General features: G+C 36.3%; 1 protein-coding gene across 3 annotated transcripts in view; it reads right to left on the reverse strand.

The window, feature by feature from the left end:
• The window catches only part of SHOC2 (SHOC2 leucine rich repeat scaffold protein), a 94,651-nt gene that overhangs the window by 44,334 nt on the left and 30,214 nt on the right, over window positions 1-20,103 (reverse strand). For 2 of the 3 annotated variants that reach the window (XM_006735768.3, XM_081823559.1), the window contains exon 2: window positions 5,571-6,515. In XM_006735768.3, coding sequence (XP_006735831.1) covers window positions 5,571-6,273 — 703 coding nt within the window. In that variant the 5' untranslated portion in view covers window positions 6,274-6,515. Of the gene's footprint in view, window positions 1-5,570; window positions 6,516-10,743; window positions 10,893-20,103 lie in introns of those variants that run through there. The other variant, XM_081823560.1, reaches the window with a different exon arrangement.

Below are 20,103 nucleotides of genomic sequence, written 5' to 3' on the forward strand. Positions count from 1 at the left end.
GTGTATTATCTCTGGCTCCTCATATGGTTACATTTACTGTCTGTTTAGTATTCTTTTACTGTTTTCTGCCAGTGTTCACCCATGTGAATATGTACCAATGGTATGAAATCACACAGCATTAATAAAGATGCCATTAATGCTGAAACAGATAGATGTTCTGATTTTAATATAGTTCCCTAGAAAGCAACGCAGCTTGTATAATGGCTAAATTCCAAATATATTATTTAAACTAAACGGTAGGCTATATTTCAAGAACTTATAATTTTTCATATTCCTCCAAATATATTGCTAGATGGCATGACTGAAAGTGGTGTACTCATATGACAAGAAAATAAGCATTTAATATGCATAATATAAACCTAATATATATCTATAATAATGCAAATCTAATATATATAGAGAGAAGTTTAACAAAATGATAATTAGCATATATTTTGAATTGTAAATTCCTGTTATGGGTTGCTACAGTAAGTCAAACTACAGTAAAGGTATGTAACACTTTTGGGGAGCCTCGGGGGCTCAGTCGATTAAGCAAGACTCTTGATTTCGGCTCAGGTCATGATCTCAGGGTTGTGAGATCGAGACCCACGCTTAAGATCCTCTTTCTCATAGAGTTACCCTACAACCCAGCAATTGCACTACTGGGTATTTACCCTAAAGATAAAAAAGTAGTGATCCGAAGAGGCACATGCACCCCAGTGTTTATAGCAGCAATGTCCACAATAGCCAAACTATGGAAAGAGCCTAGATGTCCATCAACAGATGAATGGATAAATAAAATGTGGTGTGTGTGTGTGTGTATATGTATATACACACACACACATATACACATATATACATACAATGGAATATTATGCAACCATCAAAAAATGAAATCTTGCCATTTGCAACAACATGGATGGAACTAGAGGGTATTATGCTAAGCGAAATAAGTCAATCAGATAAAGACAAGTATCACATGATCTCACTGATATGAGGAATCTGAGAAACAAGACAGAGGATCATAGGGGAAGGGAGGGAAAAATGAAACAAGATGAAACCAGAGTGGGAAACAAACCATAAGACACTCTTAATCAAGGGAAACAAACTGAGGGTTGCTGGAATGCAGCGGGGTGGGAGGGATGGGGTGACTGGGTGATGGACACTGGGGAGGGTATTTACTATGGTGAGTGCTGTGAATTGTGTAAGACTGATGAATCCTAGACCGGTACCCCTGAAACAACTAATACATTATATGTTAATAAAAAACAAAAACAAAATACCAGGGAAAAAATGCTATGGATAATTTAATTAAAACAGCTTATTTACACACACACACACACACACACACACAAGATCCTCTTTCTCGCTCTCCTTCTGCCCCTCCCCCCTCAAAAAAAAAAAAGGTATAGAACACTGTAAAAAATGTCAAATTTCCATTTTACGTGACCTTTGCCCATGGGTCTTAATTTGTAAACATTCTCAAAGGGCTCAGGATTTTATTTTTTGTAATTAAAAAAGCAGTAAAGCGGGGCACCTGGATGGCTCAGTTGGTTAAGCATCTGCCTTCGGCTCAGGTCATGATCCCAGGGTCCTGGGATTGAGCCCCACATCGGGCTCCCTGCTCAGTGGGGAGTCTGCTTCTCCCTCTCCCTCCGCCCTTCCCCCTGCTTGTGTACTCTCTCTCAAATAAATAAAATCTTTTTTAAAAAAAGCAGTAGGGCGCCTGGGTGGCTCAGATGGTTTAAAAAAGCAGTAAAGCAAGATCTGCATCACAGAAAATAACTATTTGTCTTTCCTTTATAATAAAAGATAGCTTTCAAAAATTAAAAACAAATCTATAGTCATCAAAACACTACAAATCGAAACCACATAATACCACTTCTTACTCATGGAATAGCTATAATGAAAAAGACAATAGCAAGGATGTTGAGGATGTAGAGAAACCAGAACCCTCATATACTGTGGTGGGAACATAAAAAAGTGCAGCCACTTAGGAAACCAGTCTAGAAGTTCCTCAAAAGGTTAAACATAGAGTTACCATATGACTCAGTAATTCCATGTTTAGGTATATAACCCAAGAGAAATGAAAACAAATGTCCACACAAAAACTCGGATACAAGTGTTCAGAGTAATTTTATTTGCAACAGCCAGAAAATGGAAACAACCCAAATGTTCAACTGATGAATGGGCAAATAAAATGTGGTATATTCATAGAATGGAGTATTATTCAGCAATAAGAAAGAATGAAGTACTGATATATACTACAACCTGGAGGAATTTTGGAAAACATGCTAAGTGAAAGAAGCCAGTCACCAAAGACCACATATTGCATGATTCCATTTATATGAAATGTCCAGAAGAGGCGAATCTATAGAAACAAAGTAAACTAGTGTCTGCCTAGCTAAGGGGTTTCAAGAAAACAGAGAAGTGGTAACTGCTAAAGTGTACAGAGTTTCTTTTTAGAGGGATAAAAATGTTCTAAGATTGTTTGTGATGGTTGCACGACTCTGAATATGCTGAAACCCACTGAACTGTACACTTTATTTTTTTTTAAAGATTTATTTATTTATTTGAGAGAGACACAGCGATAGAGGGAACACAAGCAGGGGGAGTGGGAGAGGGAGAAGCAGGCTTCCCGCTGAGCAGGGAGCCCGATGCGGGGCTTGATCCCAGAACCCTGGGATCATGACCTGAGCCGAAGGCAGACGCTTAACGACTGAGCCACCCAGGCGCCCTTAACTGTACACTTTAAATGTATGAACTGTATAGTATGTGAATTATATCTTCATTAAGGTAACATCCTCCTCCCTCAAAAAACACACACAAAAAAACCTAAAGCAATGGCTTTTAATTGCAGCTACAGACAGAATAACCAAGCTTATTCTTTGAGAAGTACAGATCCCCTGAACCTGCCAGACTATAAGTCATAAACTATGAGAGTACGATCTACTCTTCTAGACTAATGGGGGTAGTACAGTTAAGACCTAGGTTAAAATCCTAACTCTCAACTTCCTAGCTGCATGACTTTTTTTTTTTAAGATTTTATTTTTTGAGAGAGAGCAGAGCAGGAGGGAGGGGCAGAGACAGAAGCAGGCTCTCCACTGAGCAGGGAGCCCAATGTGGGGCTTAATCCTGGGACCCTGGGATTGTGACCTGAGCCAAGGGCGACACTTAAATGACTGGGCCACCAAGGCGCCCCCCCTTAGCTGCATGACTTTTAGTAAATTATCTAATCTTTCTACATTTTCAGTTCCTACTTCAATACAATGGAGGAAGAAGTGTCTATGTCCTTGGGTTACTGTAAAAACTTAATGAGATAAAATATGCAAAGTATACCATGACATACTGTGCTCAAACAACAGCTATTTTATTATTATGATTATGTCGCTTTACTGGACATTTTCTTGTTCTTTATAAGGAAAAGATAATGCAGACTTCTGCAATGTTTGCCCCAAATCCATGCATCTAAGTTAAACCTTAGAAATCTTAACCCCTTTTAAGAAGTACTTTTATCTTTAAAATCAGTTTATTGTCTACCTGATGCCCTGCTTGGAATAAAGTAACATTTATGAAGTTAGTATTTTTACAGAAATACAAAAATTACAAGAACACAAACTTTAATAATGCCACTAATTGTGGGAGGGTACTCAAACAAATCCAAAGGTTATTTTTAAAATTACAAACTTAGGAATAAAGGTCAAAAGATTAGGCAGACACAACCATTTAACTAAAATTTGCCAATTTTTAAAAATACATTCACTTTAGTAAAAATGCTGTATCTATATGCTATGAACAAACTGAAGTAAATTTAAAATCCTGTAATTTCAGGGCGCCTGGGTGGCTCAATCGGTTCAGCAACTGCCTTCAGCTCAGGTCATGATCCTGGAGTGCCAGGATCGAATCCTGCATGGGGCTCCCTGCTCAGTGGGCAGTCTACTTCTCTCTCTGACCCTCCCCCCTCTCGAGCTCTCTCTCTCTCAATAAATAAATAAATATATATATTTTTAAAAAATAATAAAATCCTATAGTTTTTTTTTTTTAAGATTTATTTATTTGAGAGAGAGAGAAAAAGAGCATGAGAGAGGGAAGGGTCAGAGGGAGAAGCAGAGTCTCCGCTGAGCATGAAGCCTGACACAGGACTCGATCCTGGGACTCCAGGATCATGACCTGAGCCAAAGGCAACCGCTTAACCAACTAGGCCACCCAGGCACCCCAAGAATCCTATAATTTCTTACATAAGAAATGTACGTTCTTAATTCCTAGGTAATTTGATAACATCTCTACGGAAAGACATCCTAAATAGGACTCTCATGAATTAAAGCCAACTTTTTCAGATGGAGGATAACACATGCACAAAATAATAACAACAAAAACAGGAAATAACATGTGATATTTTGATATTTCTATATAAAAATTTAGCATTTCTCTTTTCTTTAGTAATTCTACTTCAGAATGAACCATATATACTGGTGAAATTTTAACTGAATCTGGTATGAAATCAAAAGTCAATCAACAACCACATTTCTATCTGAAGACATGAAAAGGAGTATTTCCATTCAGATTCCTGAGGATATTTTAGTATCTCATAAGTGACATACTTTCAAAGTACAGTTTGGGAAAATCTATCATGGATTATCTAAACACATTTAATGAAACCAAAACTAAATTAAGATTTTGTGTCTGGTGAGAGTTAAATGTAGAAAAACACCATACCTAAAACTTAAACTGTATCTTTTTCAAAGCTAAATAAATTTTTAAACACACCTACAGAATATTATCTCTCTACAAAGCTGCAGTTCCTCGAGTTTCCTTTGTCACCCACTATAAGACCAATGCTCAAGCAACAATATTTTTAAATCACCTATTTTATTCAGAATATATCTGCCTTTCATAAGAAAACCTTCCTTAAAGTTACATAATTAACTTTTATGCCAATTTTTTATATGTTATAAAACGAGCCCACAAATACCTTTATCAATTTCTCAAAACTGTTAAGTCAAGGTTTACTATATTCCCTAATTAAAATATAAAAATATTTTTACTGAGTTGTTTACACATATATTTCCTGTTTTTTATAAAACTATCATTCTTTTGCTCTTTTTTTTTTTTTAACAAGGCTCTGATATGCCAATCTTTTGTAGTAAATTATGTAGGAGAGTCATGTGAATTTACACATTTTTCAGATAAAGAAGGAAAAGTTAAAGAACTGGAAAATGTAGCCTTAATGAATCTACTATACTTTTTAAGTATTTTTAAAATAGGTGGTAACAAGTTAAAAATTCAGGAAACATTTTTTTATTCCTACAAATTCACCTTTTCTCCAGTGAAAATGAAAGCAGAATAGGTTTATGTGAAACAGGCCCAACTACATCTATATTCTAACTCACTTTCTTAAGTTTATAACATAAGCTCAAACCATACACTAAAATTGCTAAAATTAAATAATTAAAGTAAAACATAAAGAAGATGAAATGTAGAAACCAGCTGTTTTTACGCAAGTATCAGATATTTTCTGATATGGAAAAGCACTTGACAAAATTATCTGGCATAACAAATACTACAAATAGTAGTAACCCAAGGTCTCTTACCAATTTCAGCAGGTAGTTGTTTGATTTTGTTCTCTCGAATGCTAAGCATGCTGAGTTTTGACAGATTTTTGATGTCCTTTTCCACAGTAGTTATACGATTAAAGCGAAGGTAAAGAGTGGTGAGAGAATCTAGTCTATACACCACTGAAGGAATTTCTCTCAGTTTATTATGCCGTAAATCAAGCATCCGCAGCTTCTTCAAGTTATCAAGAGAGTCAGGCAAACTGGTAAGTGAGTTTTCATTTAGAGCCAGTGTCATGAGATTTACTAGACAGCCCACCTCTGCTGGGAGGGACTGCAATTTGTTGCTATATAAATAAAGTTCTGTTAATTGAGTCAACTCTTTGATTGATGATGGCAATATGTGTATAGACCTCTTGGATAAGTCCAAACGCATTGAATTCTCTTCCCGGCATTTGTTGAGCTCTTTAATCACCTCTGCATTGCTAGATTTTTTTCTAGTCCCAGGTGCTGGATTTGGCCGTTTGATCGTATTGTCAACTGAAAAAGCCACCCCTGGTTGGGCAGCACTGGAGTCCTTCTTTCCATCTTTGGCATCTTTCCCTTTGGTCTTAGGTTCTTTTTCTTTGCTCTCTTTCCCAAAACCTCCAGAGGCTTTTGCCTCTTTTTCTCTTTCCTTGGCTGATGGCACTTTGGGATCTTTCTCTTTAGAGTCTTTTTCTTTTCCTAAACTACTACTCATGATGACTCAAGCTTGGGCAAAAACTACATGAACTCCTTCGTTTTATTTGCCAACAACAGTAAATGGAATTCAAAGATGAAGAGACAAAGATCCTACACAATCAAAAAAGGTGTTGGCTTGAAGAAGTAATCACCATGGAGTAATGGCCATCTGTTACATCTTGGATCTAAAAGCACTATGCCCATTTCTGATAACTTGTTCCAATGGGTAAAATGGTGCTGGTCAATGATTCATTAGAATTCCTGAAATACAATACAAAAAGAATATTAAATTACTTTAGATTATAATTTACATTAAGTAAATGGGCTCTGAAAAACAATCTTACTGAAACTTTGGCCATTTTTCTATGATTTGATGCAGTAAATACTTACTGAACACTTTCTACTATGCAAAATTCATTGAAAAACTATAAAAATTGATAAGGCAGGCCCCTATCTTCAAGAACTTTACAATCTAACAAGAACAGGTAAGGTAAGCATACAAGTTACTCTAAGTTTGTAAAAACTAAAAAGTGGGAGAAATCATAATAGCAGCTAATGTTTGAGTGCTTTCTATGTACAAGCACTACTGTAAGAAATTTACAAATATTAATTTAATACACATAACAGCCCAAGAGATCAACGGTTGTCCCTATTTTAAAATAAGGACACCAAGGCACAGAAATACTTTTAAGTAACTAGTCCTGTGATCTTGGAAAAGCAACAGAGTTGAGATTCCAATGTATATATCCACAGCCTGTGTTCCTAACCACTACACTAAAACTGCTCTATCTGCAACTAATTGCCTGACAGCTTTAGGTAACAGAAAGGATTTCAAAGGCTATAATGATAGAATCAAGAACAGTCTCACAAAAGAACAAAATGGCAAAGTGAAATACGTACGGAGCACAGCAAATAGTTTAGGGAAAAGGACATTAAGAATCTGTACTTTAATAAGCATTCTAGGTGATTCCGATGCAGGTAGATCTAGGGGCCACCTTGGGAAACAGTAACAAAGAGCAATCTCCAGTTATGTCTATAAACTAGAAACTGAATGGTGATAAGAATTCTTAAGGGTTCTAAAAAGTAGAAAAAGTTCACTGGTAAAATGACTGACCAAAAGGAATTACAAAGGCTGAAAAGATGAGTAAAATCTTTGTGAAGGAGTCAGTCCTTCCTAAGCATTTTGAAATTTAAAATATAATTTGTATCTTGTGACTCTGTTATTAATAAGTAATTGATCTTTATATGGTAGTAGGGCTTAAAGATTAAAGACAAAATGATTAACATCCAACCTGATTAGCTTAAGGGGTTAAAAAAAGTTAAAATTTTATGAAACCACCAAAAGTATTTGATAGTCTAAGTGCACAGGATCCTGCTAAGAATTTCTATACAGAGAACGTGAGCCCTACCCCTATACAAGGTTACAGTTTAATGAGATAGCCAAAACACTCACATATAACAACATAAAATAGTATAGTAAATCCTCAGACAACGACATATGCTATTGCTCTTTTGAGAAAACTGACATCAGTCAAAATGTCTGAGAAAGGTTGTGTACAGAAGTACAAGCAAGTAAAGACAAGGTGGCAAATCAGTCCAGGCAGATACAATGAAAGGGTAACTTAGGCCAAGAATACAGAACGATCTTAGTTTGCCACAGGAAAGAGAAAAGGTGGAACTTTAATGAAGCAAAGTCTCAGGGGTGCAGTAATAATAGGAGCTGGGTAGAAGATTAATGATCTGTAAATTCCAGACTAGAGTTTGAACTTTATCAGCCTATAAGATTCCACAGTTAAATAAACATGATTATTTTTGCTAGCGCATCAGAAAAGTTATTATCTCCCCACTACTCACCACCCCTTCAAAAAGAGAAAATAATTATTTTGATCTACAATGGAGAAAGACTAAGAAAACCTTCAGAGATACTGATTGAGAAAGCAATGCTGATGAGCCAAAATGAAAGCACATTTATTAAAATGATACAACAGTGAATAATGGGAGTATATATACACAGATGACAGAATACAGACATTGCTTATCAATTTGTATGTAAGAAATGTCATTATGCCAAGTTTCTGAAAATCAAATTTCTATTTAGCAAGATATGTATGTACTAAATCTCAAGCGAGATGCAGATGGTATAAAAAAGATGTCACATATTAAAGAACAAATCTAGCTTCTCATGAAGTATACTAGCAAAACTTTAATGCTTCTGCTTAATAATTAGATCTAAAAGCATTTTTATGAGTTAAAAATAACACTTTTCTAAACACACAATTGGCATTTTAAAGATGGAATCCTTGATCTCCTATTCTGAGGTTTCCCAAACTTCCCTAATAAAAAAATAAAATAAAATAAACTTGGGATATTGGTTTAAAAAAAATAAATTCCCAGGCTCTACCCTAAACCACTGAACTGGAATCTTTAGGAAGAGGAATCTAGGAAACATCTGTTTTAATAAGAAATGTCTCAGCAAATGCTTATCAAGTTTGGAAATACAGGATATAACCAAATCTTAACACTGAACATCTGAACACTGGTATATTTACTATTGTATTTCTTAAATATTATTCTAAAAATGAAAACTGAGGGGGTGGCCGGTGAGTTCAAGCCCCACCATGGGTGTAGAGATTACTTAAAAAAAATAAAATGAAAACCAAAGAACTACATAAATATTTGTATGTTATATACATGATACTATTATAAATGTTAAAAATGGTTCCATAAAAAAATAAAATAAAAATGAAAATTGAGGATAAAGGAGTGGGTCAGGGAAGAAATTATATTAATGACAAAACAAGTTATTAATAATTTAGTTTCCACTGAAGTTTGCAAAGACTTCCCATAACATATAAATACCATAATATATTTGAAGCTCATTCTAGAGATACTTGAACTATTTTACAGTTTCCCTGCAAGAGTGATGGATTTGAACTGACCCCACATACTCATCCTATAATTCTTGTACCTAATGAGATTTATTGGTATACAGTTCAGGTACTGTTCATAAAAATATAACTAGTTACAGAGAACGGAATTTGGACTTTGACATCACCATACTGAAAGGAATTAACTAACTAATCGGGCTTGACTATTAACTAAAAAATTTTCACATCCAGTAAAAATATATGTTGTCTAAGATAACTAACAAATGACTTGACAGTCTCAAATTAAGTTCTGGGTCTAATCCAGATCGTAATCAGGTGACACCACTAAACTTTTTTGAACAAGAAAAATAGGATTGGGAGTAATCTTTCATGTTTCTTGGAAATAAACTATTCAACAGATTTTTTAAAAAATCCCTTTGTAACATTGTGGGAGACAGTTATATTTGCACAAAATTTGACTCTTGCACCCAGTTATGTAATAGAAAGTGACAGTACCCATTCTAAAAATGCTTAAAATCTAGTGAAAAAGCGTAAAATTGCACCAATCACTAAGCTGAGGCTAGCAATGGTGTTTTTATATTGGGATCTTCATCACTCCCAAAGATTCCTCTATTCCCTACCACCTAATAACTACCATACATAGAGCACTTGACATGAACTTTTATCTTATTTCAAATTTTCACAACCACATCAAGAAAGATATTGAAAGTGTCTCCACTTGGTTTCTTGAGTCCATTTTATCATTTGTCCAAAAATGATACAAAATATTACCAATTCTATCTGTTGACAGAAGTCTTAGTTGATAAAATTTTTTCTCAGGTACTTAGTTATGTTCTAAATTATGAAAACTCTCAACTTCAAATTCCTAAGTAGAAGAGTTCCTCTATTTCCAATTTATAGACAAGAAAATTGAGGCACTATAGTCAGATACCTGGTAAGTAAGGAAAAATTCAAAACCAGGTCTAACTGACTCTAAGCCCATATATGTTCTTTCCACTATTCCATGCTGTATTTCAAAGACAGCTATCCAAATCATAATTGTATGAGGATGCTGATTATAGTACTTTAGGCCTCAATACCTTCTAAGCCAGGGGTCAGCATACTTTTCCTGTAAAGGGCCATATATTAAATGCTTTGTGGGCCAGAAGTTCTGTTACAGGTGCTCAATTCCATCACGTTAGCATGAAAACAGCTAGACAGTTGTAAATGACTACATGAGGCTGTGTTTCAATAAAAGTTTACCAAAGGAGGCCACATACTGAATTTGGCCCTCCAGTGACAGTTTTCCAGGTCGCTGTTTCGTATTTCAAATCATTCCTTTCAGGAACTGTATCTTGTATGCAAACTGGATGTAAGAAGTAAAAAAAAAAATGTCCTTGTTCTTATAATACACTCAACATTACTTTTAGCTATTTCTAAAATAGCTACAATTTCCTAAAATCTAGGGGAAGGAGGACTGGAGGGGCGATGGAAGTGAGAAAGCACTAGCCTAACAAAATCTATTCTTGGTATAGACTACAATGATAATCATCACATGTAACAATTATTTTTTAAAAACACATCAATAGGCCACATACACTAAATATCTTCCTTAGTCTTACCTTAAATGTGAATGTGAAAGCTGTACAATATTGGATCTTGAATTATAATGAACAGGACTTCTGGTTCCAAACAAGATGGAATAAGCCCATTTTACCCTGTTCCTTCCATTAATTATAACCTAAAACCTCGGACAAAATACATAAAGCAACTAGCAGAAGATTCTGAAAGGTAGAGAAAAGGAGGTACCGTGGCTAGGGACTCTGGCTGAAGGATAGATAACCTGCTGGTGAGTTCTTTTTTTTTTAAAGATTTTATTTATTCATCAGAGACAGAGAGAGAGGCAGAGGGAGAAGCAGGCTCCCCACTGAGCAGGGAGCCCGATGCGGGACTTGATCCCAGGACCCTGGGATCATGACCTGAGCCGAAGGCAGACACTTAACCATCTGAGCCACCCAGGCGCCCTGGTGAGTTCTTTTTTTGTTGTTCTTCTTGTTTCCTACATATCCCGCCTGGCAGTAGAGAAGCGCATAATCCAAAAACACCGGTAAGTACCTACCAAAAAAAAAGGTCCAAGAAAAGTTCTCTCTCTCTAGTCAAAGGACTATGAAGACAATGAAAAGAAGCTACAGTCTGGGAGAAAATGTATCCGAAATATATAAAGAAGTCCTTTAAATAGTAAGAAAACAATCAATCCAATTAGAAAAGGGGTGAAAGACTTCTAGTGACACTCCACTAAAGACATACACGTAAAGATGTTCAATATCATTAGTCGTTAGGGAAATGCAAATATAACTGCATGTCTATTAGAAGAGCTAAAATAAAAAATATGGATGATACCAAGTGCTGGTGAAAATGTGGAGAAACTGGATCAATCACTCATTGCTGATGAGAATGTATACTGGTATAGCCACTCTGGAAAAAAATTTGGCAATTTCTCATAAACATACAACCCAGAAATTATACCCATAGGTGTTTATCCTAGAGAAGTGAAAACTTAGGTTGACACAAAAATATGTATACAAACATTCATAGCAGCTTTATTTGTAATGCCCCAAAAGTGGAAACAGCTACCCCAATGCCTTTTATTGGGTGAACTGATAAACTGTGGTACATCCACACAATAGAATACTGTTCAACAATAAAAAGGAAAAGGAACAAACTATCCTTGCACATAAAAACTGGGATGGAGGGCGCCTGGGTGGCTCAGTCGTTAAGCGTCTGCCTTCGGCTCAGGTCATGATCCCAGGGTCCTGGGATCGAGTCCCACATCGGGCTCCCTGCTTGGCGGGAAGCCTGCTTCTCCCTCTCCCATTCCCCCTGCTTGTGTTCCTGCTCTCACTATGTCTCTCTCTATCAAATAAATAAATAAAATCTTTAAAAAAAAAAAAAAAAACTGGGATGGATCTCAAGGGCACTATGCTGAGTGAAAAAGTATCAAAAAGTTAATATATGTGATTCTGTATGATTCTGTTCATATAGTATTTTTAAATGACAAAATTATACTTATGGAGAGCAAATCAGTGGTTGCTATGGCTTAGGATTGGGTGAGAGTATGACTATAAAGGGGTAGCATGTGCGAGTTTCTTTGAACTGATGAAACAGTTGCGTACTTTGTGTGGTGGTTATAAGAATCTGTACAAGTTTTCAGAGTGCCTGGGTGGCTCAGTCAGTTGAGCATCCAACTCTTGGTTTCGACTCAGGTCATGATCTCAGTCAGGGTCTTGGGATCAAGCCCCACATTGGGCTCTGTGTTCAGCAGGGAGCCTGCTTGGGATTCTCATTCTCCCTCTCCCACTGCTCCTATGCCCCCTGCTCTCTCTCTCTCTCTTAAATAAATAAATAAATCTTAAAAAAAAAAAAAAAGAATCGGTATAAGTTTTCAAATTTCATAGGACTACCAACAACCCCCCTCCAAAAAAAGACTGCCTGGAAAAACTGGTAAAATCTCAGACTGTAGTTTACTTAATAGTAATGTACCAATGTCAATTTCCTGATTTTGATAATTGTACTATAGTTACATAAGATGTTATTGGTGGATAATAAGTGAAAAGTACAAGGGAACTCTCTGTACTATTTTTAAAAATTCTATCAGTCTACAATTATTTCAAAAGAAAAATGTAAACAATAAAATATAATGGTCAATACAAACCTACCATATGTAAATTATAAAAAAGCACACAGAGTTTTTTTCAATAAAATGGAAGTTTAAAAACCACATTTTAGAAAAAAAAAAACATTTTGAAAATAACAATTTTTTAAAAATAAATGAGTAACAATTCATATTGGCTAGAAAAAGATTTTTCTCAATCTTGTTCAGTATCAGATAAAAAATATACCCATTCACAGATACCATTCAATTTGGGAAGGTATATATTTCATAAACATTACCAGGAAAGAAAAAGTTCTTTAAGTACAAATATATTTAAATACACTTTAGTTAATATAATTATCATTCATAAAATAATGGTGAGTAAATCAAGAACACCCTAAGCATACATTCCCCTCTGTCTTCTAGATAAAGTTAAAAGATAATTTAACTAGAATTAGTTCAAAAGCTTGGCCATTATACATCAAAATACTCAGTAACTCCAGTTTTACTTGTCACCATATCTAACATAAACTGACCTTTTAGTAAAAAAAGAAAGAAAAATTAAATGGAATGGAATGAGAAAAACATCTGCAGTGTCATCAGACATGCTACCATAAGTCTGAGGTACAACCTGCCAATATCCAGTAAGTAGTGTTGTGCTAATGTCACACCATTGCTCTTAGAATTTGAGGGTCAAATTAAAAGGACAGTTCCAATAGTTCCTTTGTTGGAAATAGAGAATTTCATTATTTTGTAATCCATCTGATAAGATTTAAATGTAAGTGATATAACTGACATGTATTACAGAATCAAAGGTGAACATTACTGTAGAAAAACAAAACGTAAAAAAAAAAAAAAGAAAGAAAGAAAAAGAAAAGGTAAACGAGTTCTAACTATATTAGGAGGTAGGGAGCCAGAGACTAGTCTGGAGCATAGTTCTGGCAATATGGTAAAGAAGCAATGCACAGAAACTTTATTTACTCAGGCATTTTTATAAACAATCTACGTATGGAAGATGAATACTAGTAAGACATACATAAACAGTTCCTAAATGGCAGTCCAAAGACAACTTCAAGCAAAAGAAATACTACAATTACCTCACATAAGCATTTAACAAAATATATATTGAACCCCTCTGTGTGCCAGGCATCATGCTAAGTGCTGAATAAATAAAACAGACATGGTTCCTGTCTTCAAAGTGCTTACAGTCAGGTAGAAAAATGATAAAAAAGCATTCCATAAAGAGAAAATAAGATATAAAGGCTGAGATATGCAAGAACATTATGAGATAGAGGAGCTAAATGGAGGCCAATGTTTCACTGATATGAGATCAGACTGTAGTTAAGAAAAGAACAAGATTATGCAGGATTTTGTAGCCATAATGAGCATAGATTTTCTTCTACACCATTCAATGGTTTTAAGAGAGTAACATGATCTATGTTTTTAAACTCTCTCACAGTATTGTACAGAGAATGGATTTCAAGGGAAAGAGTAGAAGCAGGAAACCAATTAGAAGACTATTACAGTAACTAGGTGGGACTTGATCTTACACTAACATATTACACAATAGATAAAGTGGATACATTCAAGAAATCTTTAGTAGGAAAACTAACAAACTTGGTGATGTATTCTACGTGGCCAGAGAGGTTGAGGAAGAGAATTCTGGAGCTAAGAGGCCTGAGATAAAAACAAATGTGGACATTATCAGCATATTGATAGCTCATAAGACCATGATCAGCATGAACAATACAAAAAGGGGGGCAGTGAGTTCAGGGCTACACTCAGGACATCTGTAACAAAGACCTTGATCCTAGGCAACCACAAAATTTACAGATAAGGTATAAAAGGTTTCTTCCTGGGGCCAAAGGATGGGCTAGAGTGGTAGGAAGCAAAATCAAAAGAATATGGTATCCTGATTATACCAAGTATTGAGAAAGATGTGGAAAAATCGGAATCCTAACTCACTGCTAGTGGGATTGTAAAAGTTTTCCAATTTTGAAAACAGTTTGGTACTCTATTAAAAAAAAAATAAACTCTCACCATGTCAAAGTAGACCTATGAAAATAGATTATATTCTTTCAATGCACTGTGTACAAGTTAACTTTCAATACCTGCCATGTAAATATTATTCATGATCCGTTATATCTAATATTATTTACCTCAGTGTTATGCCAATATGGTTCACCCGTATAGCCACCATGATAAAAAATATTCATGTCTTGTTTTAGATTAAAAGCTACATAGTACATAAATAAAAATTAAAAGGTAAACAATGCACATACTTTCTTGGTAAAAGAAATTATCAATCATTTTCATATCATCAATATTGAAACTAGAAAAGCCTGTGAGATCATCTAGTACAAACTTATCATCCTTCCAATCACCCCCTCATTCACCAAGCACCTATGAGTCAGGTACTAAACTATATCTGGGGCTAGAAAAGCCAATCAAACAAAAAATCTTTGCCTTCAGTGATGTTACAAAGAGAGGGAAACAGACAAGTTATAGAACTTTGGGAAAGGTAATATGAGAGCACAAAGATGAAGGAGGGGTGGGAGGAAAGTATTGTGATGAAGCTACAACTGAATCCTCAAAACTGAATAGGGGTTCACAAATTCATTCTGTAGGGATGGGCAGATACTGTGTGCACAGGAATATCATCCAGACCCAGGAACCATAAGCAGTTTTTCTACGTTGGAGTTTAGGCCCCAAAATAAGGTTGAAAATCCAGACTGTCTAATCTTGAAAACCTGAGTATTCAAATTTAGTAATTTGGACTTTATTCTGCAGCACCACAATTTTCAAACCCTAATATTCCAGAAGGGTACTTTCAGGGGCTGCTAAGAGTAAATATGAAGAGCCATTAAAGTATTCCTAAAGAAGAGGGCATCTCACAGAACTATTTTTGAAAACTTACCTGATACTGTTCTAAATGATTTTAAAAGATCAGGGGTGCAAAAGGAAGATAGAAAAATTAGAGAGCTACTACAAAATCTAATGACTGATTCTCAAACGCTCTCAAATCAGCACCAGACATGTTCTAGAAGAATCATTTGGGGAGCACAGAAATCCTAAACCCAAGAATGCTACCAAAATAAATATCTGGGGTAGGAAATAGCAATCTGTATGTTCAAAGAGTTTTCCAGGTGATTCCAAATGCAGGACCAAATTTGGAAACCATGTAATAAAGCCATGTGAAATATGATAATGGTAAATTCAACCACATTTTTCTTTTTTAAAGATTTATTTATTTATTTGAGAGAGACAGAGAGCGAGCTTGTGGGGGGGGAGGGGCAGCGCGGGAGGGAGAGGGAGGAAAGAAGCAGACTCCCCACTGAGGGTGGAGCCTGAGGCACAGGGCTCCATCCCCTGACTCATGAGACCTGAGCCAAAATCAAGAATCAGATGCTTAACCAACTGAGCCACCCAGGTACCCCCTCAACCACTTTTAATAAGAGTATTTTGGAATTTCTGGTTCATTTTAGGTTGTCTCAATGTTTAGGGAAGTGCTGTCGGCATTTAATGGGCAGGGGATGAAGGTATAAAAAACCATCCCTGCATGTTGCACAACCTTTAAATGCCCATCAGGTAGATAACTAGTTGAAATATCTATTTATAATTTTGAGTGCTTAGAACCTAACACCATTTTTTAAAGTAATCTCTATGCCCAATGTGGGGTTCAAAATCATGACCCCAAGATCAAGAGTTGCATGCTCTACCAACTGAGCCAGCCAGGCGCCCCTAGAACCTAGCTCCATTTTACATATGAAGTCCAATTATTTTTATACTTTTCAGGAAATATAACAACATCCACATTCTAGAAGGAAAGATACTTTGTTTAGCTTAGTACTTCAAGAATTATTATTTCTTTTTTTTTATTCATTACTCTGACAATCACTGACACCCATACAGAACTTGGCATTTGAGTCACCAACACAACACACCTATATAAGTTTGCATTTGCAACCGTTATGATGATATATGTACAAGCCTTTAGTCTTCCTTATTTTCTAGTATTGTGCCTGGGCATTTTCATATTGACAAACAAAATGTGTATCTTATTTTTCCTTTCAATTAACCAGTGTATTATAGTTTCAGTGTAAACCATCCTTTCAGAATAGTAAAAGGGGTTTTACAAAATAATTTGTTATGTAAATAGGATATTAGGTCTGAGGCATTTAAGAACCACTGGTTTAAATTACAAACAGATATTAACAGTAGTGCATGAGAGTAATTCAAGAGACATTTTAGAGACAGAATCAAAGTAGTTAGAGATGAATGGTATTAAGGAGAAGTAAGAGATCCAGAGTAATGTCAAACTGCTGGCTTAAACAACCAGATAGATGTAACATGAATTATTCAAGTTAGGGAACCAGAAAGGGAAAAAACTGTAAAATTTTGGACAAGCTTCTACTGAGGTTCCAGTGAAAATATCCAGGCTATCCTATTCTAGTCTACACTTGAAAATAGGATTTGGAGAGGCACTTGGGTGGCCCAGGTCATGATCTCAGGGTCCTGGGATCGAGTTGTGTAGGGCTACGTGCTCAGCAGGGAGTCTGCCTGTCCCTCTCCCTCTGCTCCTCCCCCCACTTGTACACTTGTTTTCTCTCAAATAAATAAAATCTTAAAAGAGGAAGGGGGGAAGGGGAGAAGAAGAAGAAAAGAAAGTAAGATTTGGAATAAAGCAGAAAGATCCAGGCTAGAAATAAACTTATGGCCTTGGTATCAACAGCATAATGGCACCTGAAGGTCTGAAATGAGAAAATCCACAGAGAGCATATAAAATAAAAAGATACTGGTACCTTGGGGAAGATAAACATTTAAGAATAGGTGGATGAAAAAAAAAAAAAAGAATAGGTAGATGAAGACGGGCCCAATGAATACCTTGCTTTCTTAATCTCTGAACAAAATTCTAAGCTCACCTGAAAAGGTTACCCAGATGTCTAATTCTGCAGGTCAACTAAAACTTTTTCTTTCAATTAAACAAGCTACAACTACATCTGACTTTCTCACAAAAGGAAGCTACTTATAAGGTATTTTATTGACAATATGTATACATTAAAAAGAATGCATTGTTATTAAAAGATTTTTCTAGAGCCAAATCTTTATTTTTCATAAACATGAAAGAAATCAAAGGAAATTTAACTTTTAAAAAACTTTATACAAGAATAAAAATAATTTTTCAAACAGGTAAGAAAATTTTTCGAACTGTAAGAAATCTTAGAGATAATTTTTATACCTTAATTTCAACTTTTTTTTTAAGATTTATTTTAGAAAGAGAGCAAGCGAGCGTGCACAGGGGAGAAGAACACAAAGGAGAGAGAAACTCAAGCAGAATCCATGCTGAGTGGATTCTGAGAGCCCGATGTGGGGACTCAATTACACGGCCCTGAGATCATGACCTGAGCTGAAACCAAGACTCGGACCTACTGCGCCACCCAGGGCCTCTAATTTCAACATTCTTTAGGACAAGAAACACTTTGCGAAGCACAAAGATATAAAACCAGCAGAAGTGTCAAAGGCCACAGGCAAAAAGGCAGAATTGTAAGCAGTTATATCTGAAGAAACAGAGTGATCTTAAAGAAATGGACTGTAAAGGGGTGCCTGTGTGGCTGTCAGTTAAGGTGCTGCCTTTGTCTCAGGTCATGATCCCAGGGTCCGGGCATCAAGCCCCACATTGGGCTCCTTGCTCAGCAGGGAGCCTGCTTCTCCCCTGCCTGCCACTCCCCCTGTTTGTGCTTGCTCTCTCCCCCTCTCTCTGTCAAATAAATAAAATCTTTATTTAAAAAAAAAAAATGGATTGTAAAAAACCTGTCAGGCCCACAGAAGTTGCTTCATTCAATTAGGCATATATGGACTCAACAGTAGATGAGGCTCTTACAGGTGACTCTACAAAACCCACAATTTAGTACTAAGTTTCATGTCACCTATATATTTAGTATGTTTCCACCAGGTTTGGGGGCACATCTAAACACGGAGGCCTGTCAGTATAAGATGTCAAAGCCCAAGTGGAGATAACATCAGAGAAAATAGCACAGTAAATAACTCCAAAAATTCACTCCACAAAAGCAATGTGAAAACTGGCAAAATCAGTTGGAATAAATTTTATCAGAACTCTGGAAATTAACCAAAAGCTTGCACCTGGGGTGCATTTAGAAAGGAAGTCAAAGGAAAGAAAGACTGAATCTCAGTAGGAACACGCTTTGTGATATTATAACTTGTCCTAGTCCCATTCCCTGTTTTCCAGATGGATGGTAGCCTTGAAAAATTATAGCCCTAATTCCCAGACAGCCTAGCAGCCCCTAGAGGGAGCAAAACAAAGCTGAAGCTCACTGAAAGCTTCACTGCCCCCAAATTATTACTATCAGACCTGTCTGGTAGTTCCCAGAAATAGTCCACTTGCAATGCTATCCATATTTGACCTGACTCAGTGCTTGTCCATTGCAAAATAAATTTTCCCCAGGAAAAGGTTTGTTGAAAACAATTACAGGCAAGTGTTTTATACTCACAGCTGCCTGAGATGGTGGCCAACATTTGGGCCAAACAACAGACTCATCAAAAAGCTTTAAACAAAACAAAACAAAACTAGGAATGAGATACCACGGGGTCTCTGAAAAGTTCCAACACATCACTGGGAACCTAGAAGCTCATATACATGCTTAAGGCAGTATGCATGCCCGAGGTTGTATATATGCTCAGGAAAAACCTGAGAATGCCCCCAAGCTCTTATTTTTAACCATGGGGCCCTGCACAAGCAGGAAGTAAGGACTAAGGCAGAGTTGTCAGATGCCTGGTTGAGTGCTGGAAGACACATCCCAACAACAGAGTTCTTTGGCAAAGACTAGGAGATTTATTAGCTCCAGGTATTTAAAGAAATTTCTGTCCAGTCATTAGCTCTACCCACTAAGCTAAACAAGTAGAGACTTCAGTGGCCACACACAACAGAATTAGTTCAGAAAAGTCACTAAATCGACAACAACCACAACAAGCAGCAGCAACAACAGACCCTGGGGAAAGGGCAAAATCTCCAGTTGCCCTGTTTTGTTATTTAAAACACTGTTCTTTAAACAATTTTGTTATTTAAAATGTCCATATTATTGGGCACCTGGGTCGCTCAGTTGGTTAAGCGACTGCCTTCAGCTCAGGTCATGATACCTGGGTCCTGGGATCTAGCCTCGAATCAGGCCCCCTGCTTAGTGGGGAGCCTGCTTCTCCCTCTCCCTCTGCCTGCCGCTCCCCCTGCTTGTGCTCTCTCTGTCAATATAAATAAAATCTTTTTTTTTTTTTAAAGATTTTATTTATTTATTTGACAGAGAGAGACACAGCGAGA

The sequence above is a fragment of the Leptonychotes weddellii genome, chromosome 6, assembly GCF_054177405.1.
Source record: "Leptonychotes weddellii isolate Sample4059 chromosome 6, ASM5417740v2, whole genome shotgun sequence".
Lineage (NCBI taxonomy): Eukaryota > Metazoa > Chordata > Mammalia > Carnivora > Phocidae > Leptonychotes > Leptonychotes weddellii.